Raw genomic sequence first — 18,661 nt, forward strand, 5'->3', positions numbered from 1 at the left:
ACTGTTATTGGTATTTTTACCAGGATTGCGTTGACTCTAGATCACTTTGGGTAGTATGGACATAATAACAATATTAATTCTTCCAGGCCATGAGTATTAGAATATCTCTCCATTTGTTTGTGTTGTCGTCAATTTCTTTCATCAATGTTTTAGTTCTCAGAGTACAGATATTTACCTCCTTGGTCATGTTTATTGCTGGATCTTTTATTCTTTTTGGTGTAATTGTAACGGGATTTTTTTTGAATTTCTATTTCTGCTACTTTATTATTAGTGTATAGAAATGCAACATATTTCTGTATATTAATTTGTATCTTACAACTTTATTGAATTCATTTATCAGTTCTAATAGCTTTTTGGTAAAGTGTTTAGAATTTTCTATATAAAATATCATGTTATTTGCAAATAGTGTAAGTTTTACTTCTTTCTTACCAATTTGGATTCCTTTTATATCTTTTTTGTCTGAATGCTACAGCTAGGACTTTCTCACCATGTTGATTAAAAGTGGTGAGAATGGACATTCTTGTCTTCTCCCTGATTTCAGAGGAAAGCTCTCAGTTTTTCACCACTGAATATCATTTTAGCTTCAAGTTTGTCATATATGTGGCCTTTATTATGTGAAGGTATGTTCCCTCGAAACCCCAAATGGCATGGTACTGACATAAAAACACACACAGAGCAGTGGAACAGAATATAAAGCCCAGAAATAAACCCATGCATATATGGTCACTTAATCTATGACAAAGGAGGCAAGAATATACAATGGGGAAAAGACATCACTTGAATAAACGATGCTGGGAACACTGAACAGCTACATGCAAAAGAATGAAACTGGACCACTTTTTTATACCATACTTAAAAACAAGCTCAAATTAATTAAAGACCAAAATGTGAGACCTGAAACCATAAAACTTTTAGAAGAAGACAGGCAGTAATTTCTTTGACATTGGCCTTAGCAATATTTTTCTAAATATGTCTCCTCATATGCATGCAACTGGTGTTCAATGTTAGAATGAAAGTTAATTGCCATCTCTGTTAGAAAGGCATGCATCTCAGGGGCATAAGCATTCTGGAATACCCTTTTCCGAGCATGCTTGTCCACTGGGGGAACAAAGGGGAAACAAAAGCAAAGATAAACTATTGGGACTACACCAAAGTAAAAAATTTTTGAACGGTGAAGGAAACCATCAACAAAACAAAAGGCAACCTACAAAATGGGAGTAGATATTTACAAACAATATATCGAAAAAAAAAAGGTTAATATGCAAAATACAGAGAGAGCTTTTGTAACTCAACACAAAAAAAACCACCACAAATAATCCTATTATAAAATGAGCAGAGGACCTGAGTAGATATTTTTCCAAAGAAGACATTCAGCTGGCCAATGGACACATGAAAGGATGCTCAATATCACTCATCAGCGGGGAAATACAAATCGAAACCATAATGAGATGCCACTTCACACCTGTCAGAAGGGCTAGAATCAAAAACACAAGAAATAACAAGTGTTGGTAAGGATGTGGAGAAAAAGGAACCCTCATGTGCTGTTGGGGGGAGTGCAAATTGGTGTGGCCTCTGTGGAAATAGTGCAGTGGTTCCTCAAAAAATTAAAAGTAGAAATGTCATATGATTCATAATTCCACTAAACTCCAAAGAAAATTCCAAAATTCCAAAGAAAAACACTAATTTGAAAAGATATATGCATCCCTGTTTATTACAGCATTATTTACAATAGCTAAGATATGGAAGCAGCCCATACACACACACACACACACACACACACACACACATCACAATGAACTATGATTCAACCATAAAAAAGAGTGAGATCTTGCCATTTGTGACAACATGGAGGACCTAGAAAACATCATGCATTGTGATGCCCCCAGATATGGTTTTCTTTTTTAAAATTCCCCTGGCTATTCGGGGTCTTTTCTGATTCCACACAAATCTTAAAATAATTTGTTCTAACTCTCTGAAGAAAGTCCATGGTATTTTGATAGGGATTGCATTAAACATGTATATTGCCCTGGGTAACATTGACATTTTCACAATATTAATTCTGCCAATCCATGAGCATGGAATATTTTTCCATCTCTGTGTCTTCCTCAATTTCTTTCAGAAGTGTTCTATAGTTTTGAGGGTATAGATCCTTTACATCTTTGGTTAGGTTTATTCCTAGGTATCTTATGCTTTTGGGTGCAATTGTAAATGGGATTGACTCCTTAATTTCTCTTTCTTCAGTCTCATTGTTAGTGTATAGAAATGCCACTGACTTCTGGGCATTGATTTTGTATCCTGCCACGCTACCGAATTGCTGTATGAGTTCTAGCAATCTTGGGGTGGAGACTTTTGGGTTTTCTATGTAGAGTATCATGTCATCGGCGAAGAGGGAGAGTTTGACTTCTTCTTTGCCAATTTGAATGCCTTTAATGCCAGATTTCAGGTTGTACTACAAAGCTGTGGTCATCAAGACAGTGTGGTACTGGCACAAAAACAGACACATGGATCAGTGGAACAGAATAGAGAATCCAGAAGTGGACCCTGAACTTTATGGCCAACTAATATTCGATAAAGGAGGAAAGACTATCCATTGGAAGAAAGACAGTCTCTTCAATAAATGGTGCTGGGAAAATTGGACATCCACATGCAGAAGAATGAAACTAGACCACTCTCTTTCACCATACACAAAGATAAACTCAAAATGGATGAAAGATCTAAATGTGAGACAAGATTCCATCAAAATCCTAGAGAAGAACACAGGCAACACCCTTTTTGAACTCGGCCATAGTAACTTCTTGCAAGATACATCCACGAAGGCAAAAGAAACAAAAGCAAAAATGAACTATTGAGACTTCATCAAGATAAGAAGCTTTTGCACAGCAAAGGATACAGTCAACAAAACTCAAAGACAACCTACAGAATGGGAGAAGATATTTGCAAATGACATATCAGATAAAGGGCTAGTTTCCAAGATCTATAAAGAACTTATTAAACTCAACACCAAAGAAACAAACAATCCAATCATGAAATGGGCAAAAGACATGAACAGAAATCTCACAGAGGAAGACATAGACATGGCCAACATGCATATGAGAAAATGCTCTGCATCACTTGCCATCAGGGAAATACAAATGAAAACTACAATGAGATACCACCTCACACCAGTGAGAATGGGGAAAATTAACAAGGCAGGAAACAACAAATGTTGGAGAGGATGCGGAGAAAAGGGAACCCTCTTACACTGTTGGTGGGAATGTGAACTGGTGCAGCCACTCTGGAAAACTGTGTGGAGGTTCCTCAAACAGTTAAAAATATACCTGCCCTACGACCCAGCAATTGCACTGTTGGGGATTTACCCCAAAGATACAAATGCAATGAAACGCCGGGACACCTGCACCCCGATGTTTCTAGCAGCAATGGCCACGATAGCCAAAATGTGGAAGGAGCCTCGGTGTCCAACGAAAGATGAATGGATAAAGAAGATGTGGTTTATGTATACAATGGAATATTACTCAGCTATTAGAAATGACAAATACCCACCATTTGCTTCAACTGTGGATGGAACTGGAGGGTATTATGCTGAGTGAAGTAAGTCAGTCGGAGAAGGACAAACATTATATGTTCTCATTCATTTGGGGAATATAAATAATAGTGAAAGGGAAAATAAGGGAAGGGAGAAGAAATGTGTGGGAAATATCAGAAAGGGAGACAGAACGTAAAGACTGCTAACTCTGGGAAACGAACTAGGGGTGGTAGAAGGGGAGGAGGGCGGGGGGTGGGAGTGAATGGGTGACGGGCGCTGGGTGTTATTCTGTATTTTAGTAAATTGAACACCAATAAAAATAAATAAATAAATAAAAAAAAACATCATGCAATGTGAAATAAGTCAGAGAAAGACAAATACCATATGATTTTACTTATATGTGGAATCTAAAAAACAAAACACATGAATAAACAAGTAAAAAACTCTTAAATACAGAAAACAAATTGGTGGCTGCTGGAGGGGAAGCAGTGGGAGGAATGGCTGAAATAGGTAAAGAGGATTAAAAGATACAAACTTCCAGTTATAAAATAAATAAGTCACGGTGATGAAAAATACAGCATGAGGAATATAGTCCATAATATTATAATAATGTTGTATGGTGACAAATGGTGACTACACTCATCCTGGTGAACCCTGAGTAACATATAGGATTGTGAATCAGTATGTTGTGCACCTAAAACTAAAATAACACCATATGTTAATTATACCTCAATTTAGAAAAATAAAAAAATATATATAGATGAAAACCAAAGTATTCTTTCTGTTTCTTCTTCCTACAGAAACGATGACCATCAGTTAAGAGGAATGTTTGTGCCAAGGACACAGTGGGACAACCACCTTACAAAGATCTTAAGTAACTTTTCTCATCCAACAACACCCGGACGACTCCAGTGACCAAATGCTGAGCTATAACTACGGCAATAACTGGCCCTCTTTCCAGATTAGGTTTGGCGAATATGAGCGTTCTGGCCATCTTCAAGTGGCCTAAGGTAGTGTGGGAAGCACGGCTGTCATGGCCAAGAACAAGATCGGACTATGGAAGAAACCACCCGATGTAGTGAGAACACTAAGAGTACCCTCGATCACTAGGATTCTTAGTGATTAACATGAGGCCCTTGGTGATGGGGTCATAGCACCTGCCCTGGCAACGTCACTCTGACATGATATTTGCTTGGACGCCCTGGAAGGACAGAATATTTAAAAATATATCCAGGTGCTAAATAGGCAGCAGATCCAATTCACACTGGACTACCTTTGAGCTAATAACTGTCTTCAGAAAATAACTTTACCCCAAAAAGTGCTTCAGCCTTGCAAGGAATAGCCCCAGGACAGTAAGAGGATAAACAGGCTGTTCCCCTGGAGAAAATCTAGTGCAAGGAGGGCTGATTCACAGCAAATTCACTGCCCCCTCCCATGCATATGGCAGAGAGTTGATCATAGTCCTTTCTGTGCTAAACCCAGATTCTGAGGAGTCAGAATCCCTGACAGTGTTTTCTAGATGGCCAGCAGCCACTTCCTTGCAACGGGTGTTCAATGTAGAATGAAAGTTAATAGCCATCTCTGTTAGAGAGGCATGTGTCTCAATGGCATAAGCATTCTGGAATACCCTTTTCCGAGCATGCTTGTCCACTGGGGGAACAGCCACAGGAACAGGTGTACCGTTATGTATAAGTTGATGGAGAGGTAACACAACCGTCCCCCTGAGGAAGGCACAATTTTTGGACCATCTTGGCCTGAGTGCTTTCTGGGGTATTTCCATATGCAACAGCCCAGGGGCATAGCCTTGGGCAGCCACAAACAGGCTTCCTTTCACTTCCAGACACATATATCACTTTCATAGCACTTGGGGAATGGAAATACCTACAAGAGTGAAGGTCAAGGGCTCTCCCCGGGTATCTCATTCATTACGCAGCTTCCTTTGTGACCACATCAGCCAACCCACTGCCAGCTCTGCTCCTCATCCTCATTGCTTCTGCCTCCATACAAATGAAACCAAAGGCCTTAGCATACCTTGGGGCGGGGGGAAGGGGGGTGGGTGTTACCTAGTGGTCCTCTCTCTCCTATTATGGGTGCAAGGTACCCCAACCACACATTGCACCACTTCTCCAAGATAACATCCTCGGAAGCTCACTATCTTCATTTGAATTAACGTTTCGCTGTGGGACTAACTGGGTGGAAGCAAGATCCTTGCATGTCTGCAGAAAGTTCTTACTGTGGCAGCTGCCTGGTGCAAGAAACTCTACACGGATTTCACATCTAAAAAGGAGAGAGGCCTTTGGTTGTGTGAGTCAGTGTTACTACACTGTAGCTTCACGCATTCCCCAGCCTGCCTAGACCATTTCCATCTCTGATTGGCTTTCAACCACCTGGATCCAAAGAGAAGCCAAGGTTCTGCCTGTGTCTGATGATGTGAGAAGAATTCAACTTTCCTTGCCCAAAGTTCCACCCTGCCTGTTCCTCCCCATCCAGACATCCTCCACCTACCAGTGTTTCGAACCAAAGCATGAAGGACATGTGCCAGCAGGATAGCCAGCAGAAAGACTGTCTCTAGAGCCAGGCAGATGAGCCCAGAAGAATGGTCCCAGAGAAACCAGACTGGCCCCAATAGATAGCAGGCAGCCATCTCAATAAACTTTGACATGTCCTTGGCACTAAGAGCCTGGGTAGGAGATCCTGGGGCAGCTGTGCCTATTGTTTCCCCCCTAAGATCTTCCTGCCCAGAGAGCTAGCAGCCCTGGGTACTACTGAGTATGTTACTGGCTTGTTGGTGTGAAACAGAAGGTGGCTTTGTAGAGGCTAGCAGGCAAAGAAGCCCGGCTGCATGGCAGGCTGGTGGCTTTGTGTCTAGAAAGGTTAGTCTAGCCAGTCCAGCTGTGGCCAGAGGCTGTTTCTGGATTTGAACTCCCCGAGCCCATCTGCACCTCTGCCTCTGTTCTCTTGCATTCTGTTTGGTTTCCCTTTAGTTTCCTAGTAAATGTTCCTTTTGAAAAATTCCAACTTTGTCTCATTGAACTTGGGGGGAAGAGGATTCTCCAGTGTCTTTCCCAGGTTAGAGAAGGGAATTAACATGCCTTGGAAAAATGGAAATGGCAGTGAGAGGGTCAGATCTTAGGAAAAGACTTTGGGGAAAGCTGGTGCCAAGAGATGGGAGAGGCCAAGTGTCTCCCCTACCCACCTGGCCCTGATCCTCAGCCTCTTCCTCAGCCCCTTGCTGCCTTTATCTTCAAGCTGATCTGTCTCAGATGTGTGCAGCTGCCAGAGCATCTCCCCAGCAGCATACTGAGCACATTCAGCAAGTGATATGATGTCCAGGAAGTACACTGCTGCATGACCAGAGGAGGAATAAGGGAGGGAAGCAGAGCAGTGGTTTCTATAGTGTGGATGTTTTCAAAATGCCCCAACAATCCTCTCAATGAGACGACTTAGCCCTCATGACCATCAGTAGAACTAAATTTCATATGAAAAGAAGAAAGTGTTGCATGTTCTCATATTTAAGCCAAGGAGACTGACAAAAAGTAGACATGGAGAGCTATTTTCATGGCATCCTGTCCTGCAGCAGTGGGTGTTCCAGTTATCTGTCGCTGCATAACAAAGCACTACAAAGCTTACTGATTTAGAGGGAAATTCATTATCCTACATGGTTATATGGGTTGGCTGGGCTTAGGTGATCGCTCTCTCTTGGAGTCTCATGGTTGCAGTCAGATGGCAGCTAAGGCTTCATCTGAATGCCTGGCAGGGTGGAATATTCATGATGGATTCATCACTCACATGTCTGGCTCCTTCTCTGGGGTGACTGGAACAGCTGGATGCTGGTTGGGCATCTCTCTCCACATAGTCTCTCCACATGATTAGCTTGGGCTTCCTCACAACATGGAGGTCTCAAGGTAGTCAGACTGTTTGCATAGTACTGGCTTCCCCCAGAGCTAACATTGCAAATGTTCCCAGAACATGCTGCACGGTTCTTCTAAAAAACCTTTCAAGTAACAGAGTCATTCCTGCCACACACTACCGGTCAAGAGCAAGTCATTGCGTCGGGCCAGTCTAGATTTGAGGGACGGGATTACACAAGAATGGAATAGAAGGTGTGGCTCACTAGGGCTACTTTGGAAATAGCAGGGATGGGAGTGGAGGGGAGATGGCACTGAATCAGAGGGCTTCCTGGATAGCTGTCACCTTAAAAGCACATGCAATGCTTAACATGCACAAGGGTGGGGTGAGTGAGGCAGTAATTAGGGGCAGGGGGAGGTGTGCGGAGGGCTATCCATGGACACTTAAATAGAGCAAAATCTAAGGAAGCGCAACTGGCTATCACTGTTACAGAACTTACAATGTCACAAGAAACTTTGGAGGAAAAATGTGATTATCATCATTCTACTGAAAGCTCGAAAGCTTAAGTTGGACACTTTCCATCTCTAAGCCAAAGGGACACTTGCCACAAAGGTGTCCCCTTAGGTCATCGCTAAACTCCATCATAGGATAGATTTCTTCATGAAAGCAAGATGAGTGTTGCCAGACATTTTAAAAAGTATAATTATCAGTAAGAAATTAATTGATGATAAACACCATTGCATCTTATAGTTTACATCACATGGTGTTGCTTTTACCCATTTTCCTTACTTTTTGAAAATCCAAGTGTTATTCCAAACAGTAAAGGTAGTAAAAAAAAAAAAAAATTACTATCTTCTTGGCTCAATACTAAATCTATTGTAGCTATTAGTCCAGTAATTATCAATTGCATTAAAGCTATTTCCAAACCAGCATCTGACATAGTAATACTGATAGTTTTTCCTATCAAGTGAACATTCTCAAGACACTGATTTTAGCACAATTTAGATAAAGTTCTTTTTGCATGGCAGCAGTATCCAGATTTGACTTTATCAAAGAAAGGCAATTTCTCTAATTTATCCAACTCAAAGCTGTCAGAGAATAATAAATACCTGAAGATACGTCTGTTCAGGTCTTCACAGATGAGCTTATGGGCTACATAAACTAGTAAATAAATCTTCCAGAAACAAGTGGTTTTTTTCTTTAAGTTATTTATTTATTTGTTTGTTTATTTATTTATTTATTTATTTATTTATTTATTTATGAGAAAGAGAATGAGCATGAGTGGTAGGGAGGGGGGCGGGCAGAGGCAAGAGGAGAAACAGACTCCCCACTGATCAGGGAGCCTGACACTGGACTTGATCCCAGGACTCCGGGATCATGACCTGAACAGAAGGCAGGCACCTAGCCTACTGAGCCACCCAGGCACCCCAGAAACAGGTTTTTGTCTTCATTGCAAAAAAGTAATGATTTTTAAAATGTATTTTCCCCCAGGAGTTTTTAGAATTAAAGATTTTGAGTATAAAATTTGGTTTCAATCATTACCTTAAAAATGTGCTAGAAAGTGTAAGCAAGAGAAGAACCTAACGAGAAAAAGCAATGCTTTGCTGTAAATGGTACGTTTCTTTACATTTCTTGAAGGGAAACAAATGCACTAGCCCTGTCTGCATGTCTATCAACTCACACTGGGCCTGCTGGCTCCAGTGACATTCATGAACTTTCTTAACCAAGCAGCAAATCTGCATTATGGTCAACATTATGGATAGTATTTTTCAGTTATGGTCAGTGTTTTCTGAGAGCAAACACAGAAATTCTCTTTATTGAGAATAAGACGCAGGCAGCCCTGAGTCAAGCCCCATGGAGAGAAACAGTATGTCTCAGCTTCTGTTTAAAAAGGAGGAGCTGTTCTATGCTACTTTTCAAATTAGAACTCTAGGGTTGAAAGTACTTCAACCAAAGTAAATATTTTTCCAAAATACATACTGGTTTTATGTTGCTCTCTGCAAAGTTAAGTGAAAATGTATCTTGAACAGCACTGGTAGGTTCTAAAAAAATTGTAATTGTTGGAGTAGAATTAACCAGAAGATGTGTAAACTTCGCCCTCTGGTGTCTCCCACACATGAAAGGCACATTGAGGTGCCACTGGTCTTGCAGGGTTGGTGTGAGGAAGCTGCCTACCTGACCTACTGTGGTGAATCCGTGGCCAGAACTAGTGCTCTTAACACCTACTGGCCCTGCCACCTCGAGCCTTGGCCTAGAGATACCCAGGCCTTGCTATAACAGTCCACCTTGCAGCTTTGACAGAAACCTCTGGGGCTTCTGGGTCGGGATAATGCCATTTGTGCAGCAACTGCCACTTTGGCCCTTTGGTCCTCAAAAATCCAAAGCAAGGGAGAGTGTACAACCACTGTGTGTGCATGTGTGTGTGTGCAGGGGAGTGAGGCACACATAATCTAGAGCTGGCCCAAGGGCTGTGTTCTTATTTTTTTCCACATTTTAAAGTTTATTGATCCTGGATTTTTAAGGGGAATAAAGATGAAATTTCAAAAAATGTAAACAGTGGACTTAAAAGAAATCCAAGGGATCTAGCTGTGACTTTAAAGAGTCTCATAAAACCATAAAATGTAGGTAAATTATTCAAGCATTTATTAGATCTGATGGTCCACGTGTTGATGTTTGGCTGAACAGCTCTAGTATGTCATTTCCCTGCCCAGGTAAAGTAGCTGTTGTGGGTGCTTCTTAAGGGCTGCTCCTATGGGTAAAGCCTTAGTAGGACCTGCTTCCCCTCTTGGGTCCTTTATAGTTTGGAAGAAGAAAGAGTCTATTTGGGCAGGCCCAGGAAACCTCAGCACGGTCTTTGTATCTCATGTTTCCATGGGGAGGGTGGATCTTATGGAGGAAAGCATTTGTATAATGAGAAAAGAACCCATGACCTTCTTTGCTCCAAGGGACAACATAAAATCACCAGCTTAGTTTAAGAAAGGCAGATTTCAGGCTTGAAGCTATAATTATATGGGGGTTAAGGACTAGGAAGGAAGGTCAACTAAATGTTTACCCGCCACTTGAAACTATTCTAGTGCGTGATCTCACTGCTTTGGTTCTAACTGTAAAACATTTGCCTTTTTTGGTGGACAGAGCAGTGGTAGAGACCAGCTGGCCCTATAAGATGCAGAAGGATCTCAAATCAGTTTCCCCTCAGCAGAGTGCTGGTTGGAGACAGTCCTGACCTGTGGTAGGGCTGAGGGTCGACCCCATCACTGACCAACACTGTGATCTCCAGGCCTTACCTTTCTACTACACCCCAGGTCCTCAAGGGTTCCTGCCCAGACCCTTGTCAATCCCCATGCAACCAGATTACACACATGCCAGAGAGAGAAAAAGTAGTGCACTTGTGGGTGTACTTGGCTCCCACTCTTCTGGGGTTAAGAGGATTTTGGCAATCCTTGAAGAGCTCAAGCACACAACAGAAATGTGACATGGACTTTCTGCTTTGACTTAGCCTCTTACTGTTTTACTTCTGGTGCTCAGTATCCCTACTGCATCCTTTTATGTTTGGGATCTCCACTGTACATGTGCACACACATGAGCACAAATGCAATTATTATGCAGGAGCATTCAGAAGAGGCTGGTGCAGAGCTTCCTGTCCCTCCTAAGTAGGAGAAAATGATTAATGAAACATGGCCCCTTGCAGAGCCGGGAGACTTGATCTTTACAACTCTGCAACAAGGAGTTCTCTGGATCTTTTAGAAATTGCTGCATGGAAATATCAGAACTAAGGCAAATCTTCTTGAGTGCACTTGCCCACCTAGCACAAGTAGTCCAGTTCTCTCAAAGCCTCTTATCTCCTTAGATACCCATGACTCTCGGTCATGAAAGCTCAATACTCTCATTTAATGCAAGAGTCTGCAATGACACCTCCAGAACCCAGTCTTCAGCCAGGAAAACCATCACTGTGGATGAGTCCACCTGTAGGGCCATGATAGGTGGGTTCAAGAAAGGATCGAGTCAGAGACTACAGCATCATGTGTAGGGTTTGTCAGAGTGAAAGACCACCATTCACAGGTAGTACAGTTGACCCCCACGTAATGCAGGGGATAGGGCACTGAACCCCTCCACATAGTCGAAAGCCTACATATAATTTTAGACTTCCCCCAAATTTAACTACTAGCGGCCTACCATTGACCACAAGCCTTACCAATAACATAAATAGTTGATGACCAAATTTTGCATATTCTATGTATTATATACCTTATTCTTACAATGAAGTAAACTAGAGAAAAGAAAATGTACTGCAGGGTAAAAAAAACCCACCTATTAAGTGGACCCACCCAGCTCAAACCCTTGTTCAAGGTCAGCTGTTGTTCAAGATCATAGAGACTGAGCAGGGGCCAAGAGGGGGAGCATGACATCATGGAGCCATGGTCTGGAGTGGGGCCCGGGGCTTTGCATGCGTCTGAAGCTAAGGCGACTCCTGTGGCTCTCAGTTTCTCCTCACATGAGGAAGTTTGGCCTAATGTGTTCTGTCCTCCTCCACCTGTGGTCTGTATATCTCTGAGTCTGAGGAACTGATGGGAAGGTGTGTAGCCGGGGTGCGGCCCGTACAGGTCTAGATTCCTGTTGCCCAGAAATCCAAGTGCAGGCTCACCCTGGGGGAGGGTTTTCTGTTTTTCAGAGGCCATAGGCTCTCTCCCCACTGCCTCCCATTTTTTCTCTGTTCCCTTTTCACTGGCTCTTCATCTGTAACAAGTGAGCTGAAAGGAATTTGATTTTGAGGATTACATAAATCCCTTTGAATGACCGGTGACATCTAGTGTGGATCATAACACCAGGACTGGCACTCCAAGCCGAAGAAATTCCATTTTGTATTCAATACCCATATAGATTCTCTCAATGTATCCTAAAGGACTCATCGTGGTCCTATGACTAAGCTGCAGGGAGGGAAGAGGGCAGCAGCAAAGAGCTCCCTGGAAGGACTTCTTCATGAAGTAGGTGTTAGATGAAGAGGGAAAGACAGTCTGGGTGGTTGGTTCTTAGGGGCAGGAAGGAGGGAGAATTCAGAGCAGCCTTTTTCCCTGGCTTACTTCCTCAAGCAACAGCCTGTAATCCCTGCCTCGGGCTGTGATAAAAATCTTTATCCCAGGAAGCTCGTGGATTTGTCCACAGCCTCGGCAGCTCAGGCCTGTGCTCCTGATACATCAAGACAGAGGTGTCTGGGGGGAGTGGGGGGGCGGAGGCACAGGAAGCTCCCTTCTCCAGACTGCATAGTTCACACAAGCTAACACTGCTCACCCACCAAGCCCCCATGTGACTGATTTGAGATTTGCATTTCTAGGGCCTCGGGCACTGTTGACTGCAAGAACATTTTTGAATATGAAACCACTCAGTCCATTCTATTAATTCAATCTGATTGAGAATATCCATCAAATTTAGTGGGGGGAGGGGAAGAAAAGGGAGAAAGTTGATAGGCAACTTTTTGTAGATGGAATATGTTCCCATTCAAATATAAAAAGGAAAAAGGACTACCATGGAGCCACGCTTGGGTAACTGCCTAAATAGTGTCTGCCCTCTAGTGGCTAAAGGCTCAAACAAATATTTTGCACAAAATGGACTCCGTGTTTGGGCCTGGAACACTGAACTGAGACCAGCCAAGCAGGTACTTTGTGGGGACTTGATATACTGCCTCAGTGTTAAGACCTGGGGCTCTGTCCCCGGTGGGCTGAGTGCTCATGGGTCCCAGAGGCCTCACCTTCTCGGGAACCTGTGCAGCAGAGACCAAAGCTAAGTCCTATGCCAGGGAAGACACAGAGCCTGTGTAAGCCTCAGCTTTCCCACACGTGCGGACCAGCCCTGGCCCCGGGGCCTGCTTAGTGAGGAGCCCTGGGCAGGGGACCATCAGGCAACACGACGTCATCTCCTGGCCTGCAAGTCTTCCACAGCTGCCCCCACAGCTTTCCCACCACCAGAGGCACTAATCGTGTCCCATCCCCACCACTGGTGCTCACTGATCAGTCCCCTCCCTGCAGTCCATCCATCCCCCACTCCCAAGACCTCCCCAAGGTAAGTGAATATCGGCCAGACTTCAGGACTCTTGGCAGAGGTGTGGTTACCAGGTGCTCTAAGAACAGACGCTCCAAATAGGCCACCTGAGCCCAACCAGCCACACCTGGCGTTTGGCGAGTACCAGGTAGGAGCAGACATTTAGCCTGCAGTGAGAATCCGTTCAAGGGAAATTGCCCAGGTGGCTTTCAAAAGCCAAACCAGGATGATCACTGAGAGAGGTTTTGGAAGGTCTAGGGATCCTGGTGCATATGGTTTAAATAAATCACGGGGATGTAATGTAAAGCACAGGGAATATAATCAATAATATTGTAATAACTCTGTATGGTGACAGATGGTGACCAGAGTTATCATGGGGATCATTTTGTAGTGTATAAAAATATCAAATCCCTAGATACACACCTGAAACTAATAGGACGCTGTACGTCAGTTATACTTCAGTTAAAAAACGGCAGCAGGGCAGCCTGGGTGGCTCAGCAGTTTAGCCGTCTTCAGCCCAGGGTGTGATCCTGGAGTCCAGGGATCCAGTCCCATATCAGGCTCCCTGCATGGAACCTGTTTCTCTCTCTCTCTCTCTCTCTCTCTCTCTCTCTCTCTTTCTCTCGAATAAATAAATAAAATCTTAAAAAAAAAAAAAAAAAAGACAGCAAGTACAACAGCAATGAAAGGCAAGGCTGTGGGTATTCCACCAAAGGAATGCTGCGCAGCGCCCCTCTCACCCCGGAGGCTGCAGGGTGAGGCTCTCTACTTCTGGCAGCTTCAGAGGATTCTGGCCAGAAGGTTTTTCCAGTAAGGTGTGGGGGAGTTGGGGGAGGAAGTCCAGGACCGAGAAGATTGCGCTCCAAGTAGAGTCAGGCCAGAATGGGGGAGCCTGGTAGGGAGAGGTGAATGGGGGTGAAGAGGGTGTCTTGGGAACTTCTTGCTCCTGTCAAAATGATGTCATCATGGACAAATGGAAGGTCTGGTGACACAGCCAAGGCTGCATGGGACAGAAGGTACCTAAAGGTCTACCTGACAATGATTGGACATCCCACAAGCATTTATATATGACTTCTGTTTTCTTGTTATCTTTATGGGGCCTTCTAAGGGGTTCTGTCCTGACTCCCTACATGCTAACATAAATCTGTAAAGATTTTTAAATGATTCCTCAAATATCTCATTATCCCCTAGAAACATACAACTTGCTTCAATAATCTCTTACGCCAGAATTCTCAGTGAGAACCTCTTGTTAATGTCTAAGTCCCTTCTACAGTATGTCGAGAGAGAGAGGAGAGAGAGAAAGAGAGTGAGAGAGAGAGATGGAGAGGGAGAGGGAGAACCTTAAGTAAACTCCATCCTCAGTGGGAAGCCTGACACAGGGCTAGATCCCACAACCCTGAAATCATGACCTGAGCCAAAATCGAGAATCGGATGCTCACCAATTGAGCCACCCAGGTGCCCCTATTACATCTCTTTAATTTAATCACACCCTGAAACAGTATTTAGTCCCTATGAAATTCCACAGACCACTCCCTATTGTTCCACTTCCACCTCCTTCCTTCCCATGTAATACAAGGATTTGAAAAGATGAGAGTACCCAATTAATAAGAAAATAAATCAATCCAGGGGAAAATGGCAGTAATTAAGATAGGAGAAGTGAGGCGCCTGGGTGGCTCAGTTGATTAAGCATCCGACTCTTGGTTTTAGCTCTCAGGTCATGGTCTCAGGATCCCAGTATCCAGCCTTCACAGGGCTCCAAACTCAGTGCAGAGCCTGTTTGTCCCTCTTCCTGCCCTTGCTCTTGTGCAAACTCTCTCTCTCTCTCTCTCATTTTCAAATAAATAAAACCTTTAAAAAAAAAAAGGAAAGGAGGCTGTTTCAAGTCCCCTATATACCTTTTATTTACATACAAACAACTATGATCCTCACAACTAGATCTTTAGTATTGAAAAGTACTTTTTTTTTTAACAATTTGGTGTTTAAGGCCCCCCTTCTTCATTCAGTGCCCCTCCTCCTAACTTTTGAGGTTTGTCCTTGCAAAATCCTCCCTGTCATGTCCACAGTACTACATAGCTCATAAATCTGACACTTCTGAGAACTTGGTCTTCAGAGGTGTGTGGAATATAGTGAATCGCAGTGAAACTATCTCACACCTGTCCAGTTTGCTAAAAGCTAGAGAGCACTGAAGCCTTCAAAATAATATAAGATTTGAGATCAATGCTAAAACCCATTCATTAAGTGGGCCTCTATAGCAGAGCTAAGGTTCTTAGATCATCCATGCAAAACTCTAAGTGTCTTTCAGAGAGGCTGTCAGGTGGTCAGGTGAGAGCAAGCAGATTTAGACAAGGGGGTGAATGGGTGATGGGCACTGAGGGGGGCGCTTGACGGGATGAGCACTGGGTGTTATTCTGTATGTTGGCAAATTGAACACCAATAAAAAATAAATTTATTATTTAAAAAAAAGATTTAGACAAGGGACCAGTTCTGGAGAGACCAAGAGCAAATGTGTCTGTCTTTCAGGAATTGGTCAAGGCAAGGATATGTGTCCAAACAAGGCTCTAAGAACTGAGTGGGAGACATAGGCAAAGACAAACAGACTGGCAGAAATTGGGTCCAAAAGAAACATGGTCACTTCCTAGAGGTAGCCTCGCTAGTCAGAGCTAAAGGACTGTCTATCTGCCTACCTCCCCACTGGGAACATACCTCACACTTACCCCTCTTCCTTTGCTGACATTTTACATATGCTAGCATCTTAATTCAGATGTAACTTGCATCTTCCTTGCAAAGGAAGCCTTCCCTGAGCCTGGGCAATTCTGGATTTATTGGGGAGGAACTAGCAGACAGTCAGTGCTCCTAAGCAGGGGAATTACATAATGAGGTTGGCAAAGTGGCTTTAGGGTAGATAATAGACCAGAAGGGGTCAGAATGGAGGCTTTTGTAGGCAAGGCAAGGCCAAATCCAGCCATCAAATTGGACTCCTCCCTCTCTTTGCATGTGCAAAGATAACAGAACAGAGGACTTAATGGACTGGAGGCAGTGATGAAAGTTCTGTATGGACTTTCAATGACTGAGGAATAGTGCTAGGAAAGTATCATGGTTAGGTTCCCTAGGAAACAGGCACAGAGACCAACTTGCATGCAAGACATTTCTGGGGGTGTGCTCAGTGGACAATACCTGTGGAGGAATGAATGATGCATTATAATTATGCATCTGGGTGATTTGTCTCCCCTCCTAGACTACATCCTCTATGTGGGCAAGGAATGTGTCTATTGTATCTTGTCATTGTATCCCTAGTGCACAGTCCAGTGATTGGAACATAATAGGCACCCCCAAATATTTGTTAAATAAATGAATAAAAAGTACTAAATTTTAAAAGCCCTAAGTAAGGAAGTAGCAGTAAAAAGATAGAAGAGGGCATTTTTGATATATGTATTTATGTGATAAAACTAATAGGTCTTGGCAACTGATTAACTAATTAAACATAAGAATAAGAGTGAGGAAGAGTCTAGAATAACTCCTACGTTTCTGCATTTATATGTAGACAGAAGATAGTGCTATTTGGGGAGAGAGAAAATGCAGCAGGAAGTTTGAGTAGAAAGATAACAAGAAACAGCTCAAGTTTGAGTTATCTATTCTATATCCAAGTGCAAATGTCCAGTAGGGAGGTGAAAATAGGATTTGGAGCTCAAGCAGTAAGGCTGGACTTGGAAATCATTGGTGGTGTATCACCCAGGATCTTCCTTATCAATTTACTTCCTGCCAAGAACATCCTGTAGACCCCCACTGGAAGCTTTTTCTATTTTGTCCCCATGCTGCCCCTTTCAGCAATTTAGTGGATGCTCATATAAGTTTGTTGGGGCCGCCATAACAACAGGAATTTATTTCTCATGTTTCTAGGGGTCAGAGTTCCAAGATCAAGATGTCAACAAGCTTAGTGTCTTCTGAGGATTCTTTCCTTGGCTTGCAGATGCCTCCTTCTTACTGTGCCCTTCCATGGCACTTCCTCTGAGCACGTTGTACCTCTCAGTGTGCCCAAATTCCCTCATTTTATAAGGTCACCAGGTCAGATTAGATTAGGGCCCACTGTGAAGGCTTCATTTTAACTTCATCACTTTTTTAAAGGCCTTGTCTCCAAATGCAGTCACATTCTGAGCTGTATGAGTTAGGACTCCAAAATAAGAATTTTATGGATTGACACAGCCCATAAGAAGTCTGTTTCCGGCAGCCTGGGTGGCTCAGTGGTTTAGCGCCGCCTTCGGCCTAGGTCGAGTCCCATGTCAGGCTCCCTGCATGGAGCCTGCTTCTCTCTCTGCCTGTGTCTCTGCCCCTCTCTCTCTGTCTCTCTGTCTCTCATGAATAAATAAATAAAATCTTAAAGAAAAAAAGAAGTCTATGTTTCTCCTCCTCTTCCTTCCACAGCACTGGCCCATAGGCAGCCAGCCCACACCCCTCCATCAGAGAGCACCAATGTCCGGAGGAGCCTCCCCCTCGGTCTTCAACATGTTATGGACACAGATGAGAGAGGGGCTTATACTGGCAGGGATGGGGGCGACGAGGTGGTGGGAAGGCTTGCAGGACAAATAAGAGTTCACTGGTCCCAAAAGGGAGAAACATTTTAGGCTAAGCAAAGATGCCATGATGTTAAATCTCGGAGTCCAGGGACAATTAGATGTGGCAGTTGTGGAGGTTGAACAAGGGGGATGGTAAGAGGGGTTGGCCGAGGTCACGTTTTAAAGTGCCTTCCTGTTGGCATAAAATCAGCCAATGCTTTCTGTAAAGAGACAGGGAATTGGAGGCTGCTCTGATCACTCAGGCAGGAAACAATGCAATTACTTGTAAAAGGCTGGAAGGGTGGAGGATGATGTTAAGGCAAAGTGTTGGTGGGGTGGGGGCGGGGCCCGAGTGGGGAATAAAATACGAAGTATGGGGGGGAAGAAAAGAGAAGGAAAAAAACAGGAAGCGTCTTGGTCAGATCTAAATGCTGCTTGCTGGCATCCCAGATGGCATTCTGTCTCCCTCCTCAAGAAAGCAGTCTCCTCGTTGGCCAGCCCTTCTCTGTGAAGGACGCAGGGAGCAGACGAGGCTCTAGAAATCAGGGAGTCGGTTAATCTAGAGGCACAGCAGCACAAGGGTCACCTGTGATGACGGTGGCACAGAATTCTAAGAGAAGCTGGGAAGCTGGGCACCGACAGGTCTGGTTCTGACTGGTCATCTAGAAAAGTCCGCGTAGGACTGGGCTTACAGATCATGACTAGT

General features: G+C 43.6%; 1 protein-coding gene across 2 annotated transcripts in view; it reads left to right on the forward strand.

The window, feature by feature from the left end:
- The window catches only part of SYT9 (synaptotagmin 9), a 192,162-nt gene extending 185,621 nt beyond the window's left edge, over positions 1-6,541 (forward strand). For both annotated transcript variants that reach the window (XR_004807989.2, XM_025459343.3), the window contains exon 7: positions 4,324-6,541. Coding sequence is in view for 1 of the 2 variants with exons in the window: in XM_025459343.3 (XP_025315128.1) it covers positions 4,324-4,332 (9 nt within the window). In the remaining variant the exon portion in view is untranslated. The remainder of the gene's footprint in view (positions 1-4,323) is intronic.
- The last annotated feature ends 12,120 nt before the right edge of the window (positions 6,542-18,661 follow it).

This window comes from Canis lupus, chromosome 21, assembly GCF_003254725.2.
Source record: "Canis lupus dingo isolate Sandy chromosome 21, ASM325472v2, whole genome shotgun sequence".
In the NCBI taxonomy this organism is placed as follows: Eukaryota; Metazoa; Chordata; class Mammalia; order Carnivora; family Canidae; genus Canis; species Canis lupus.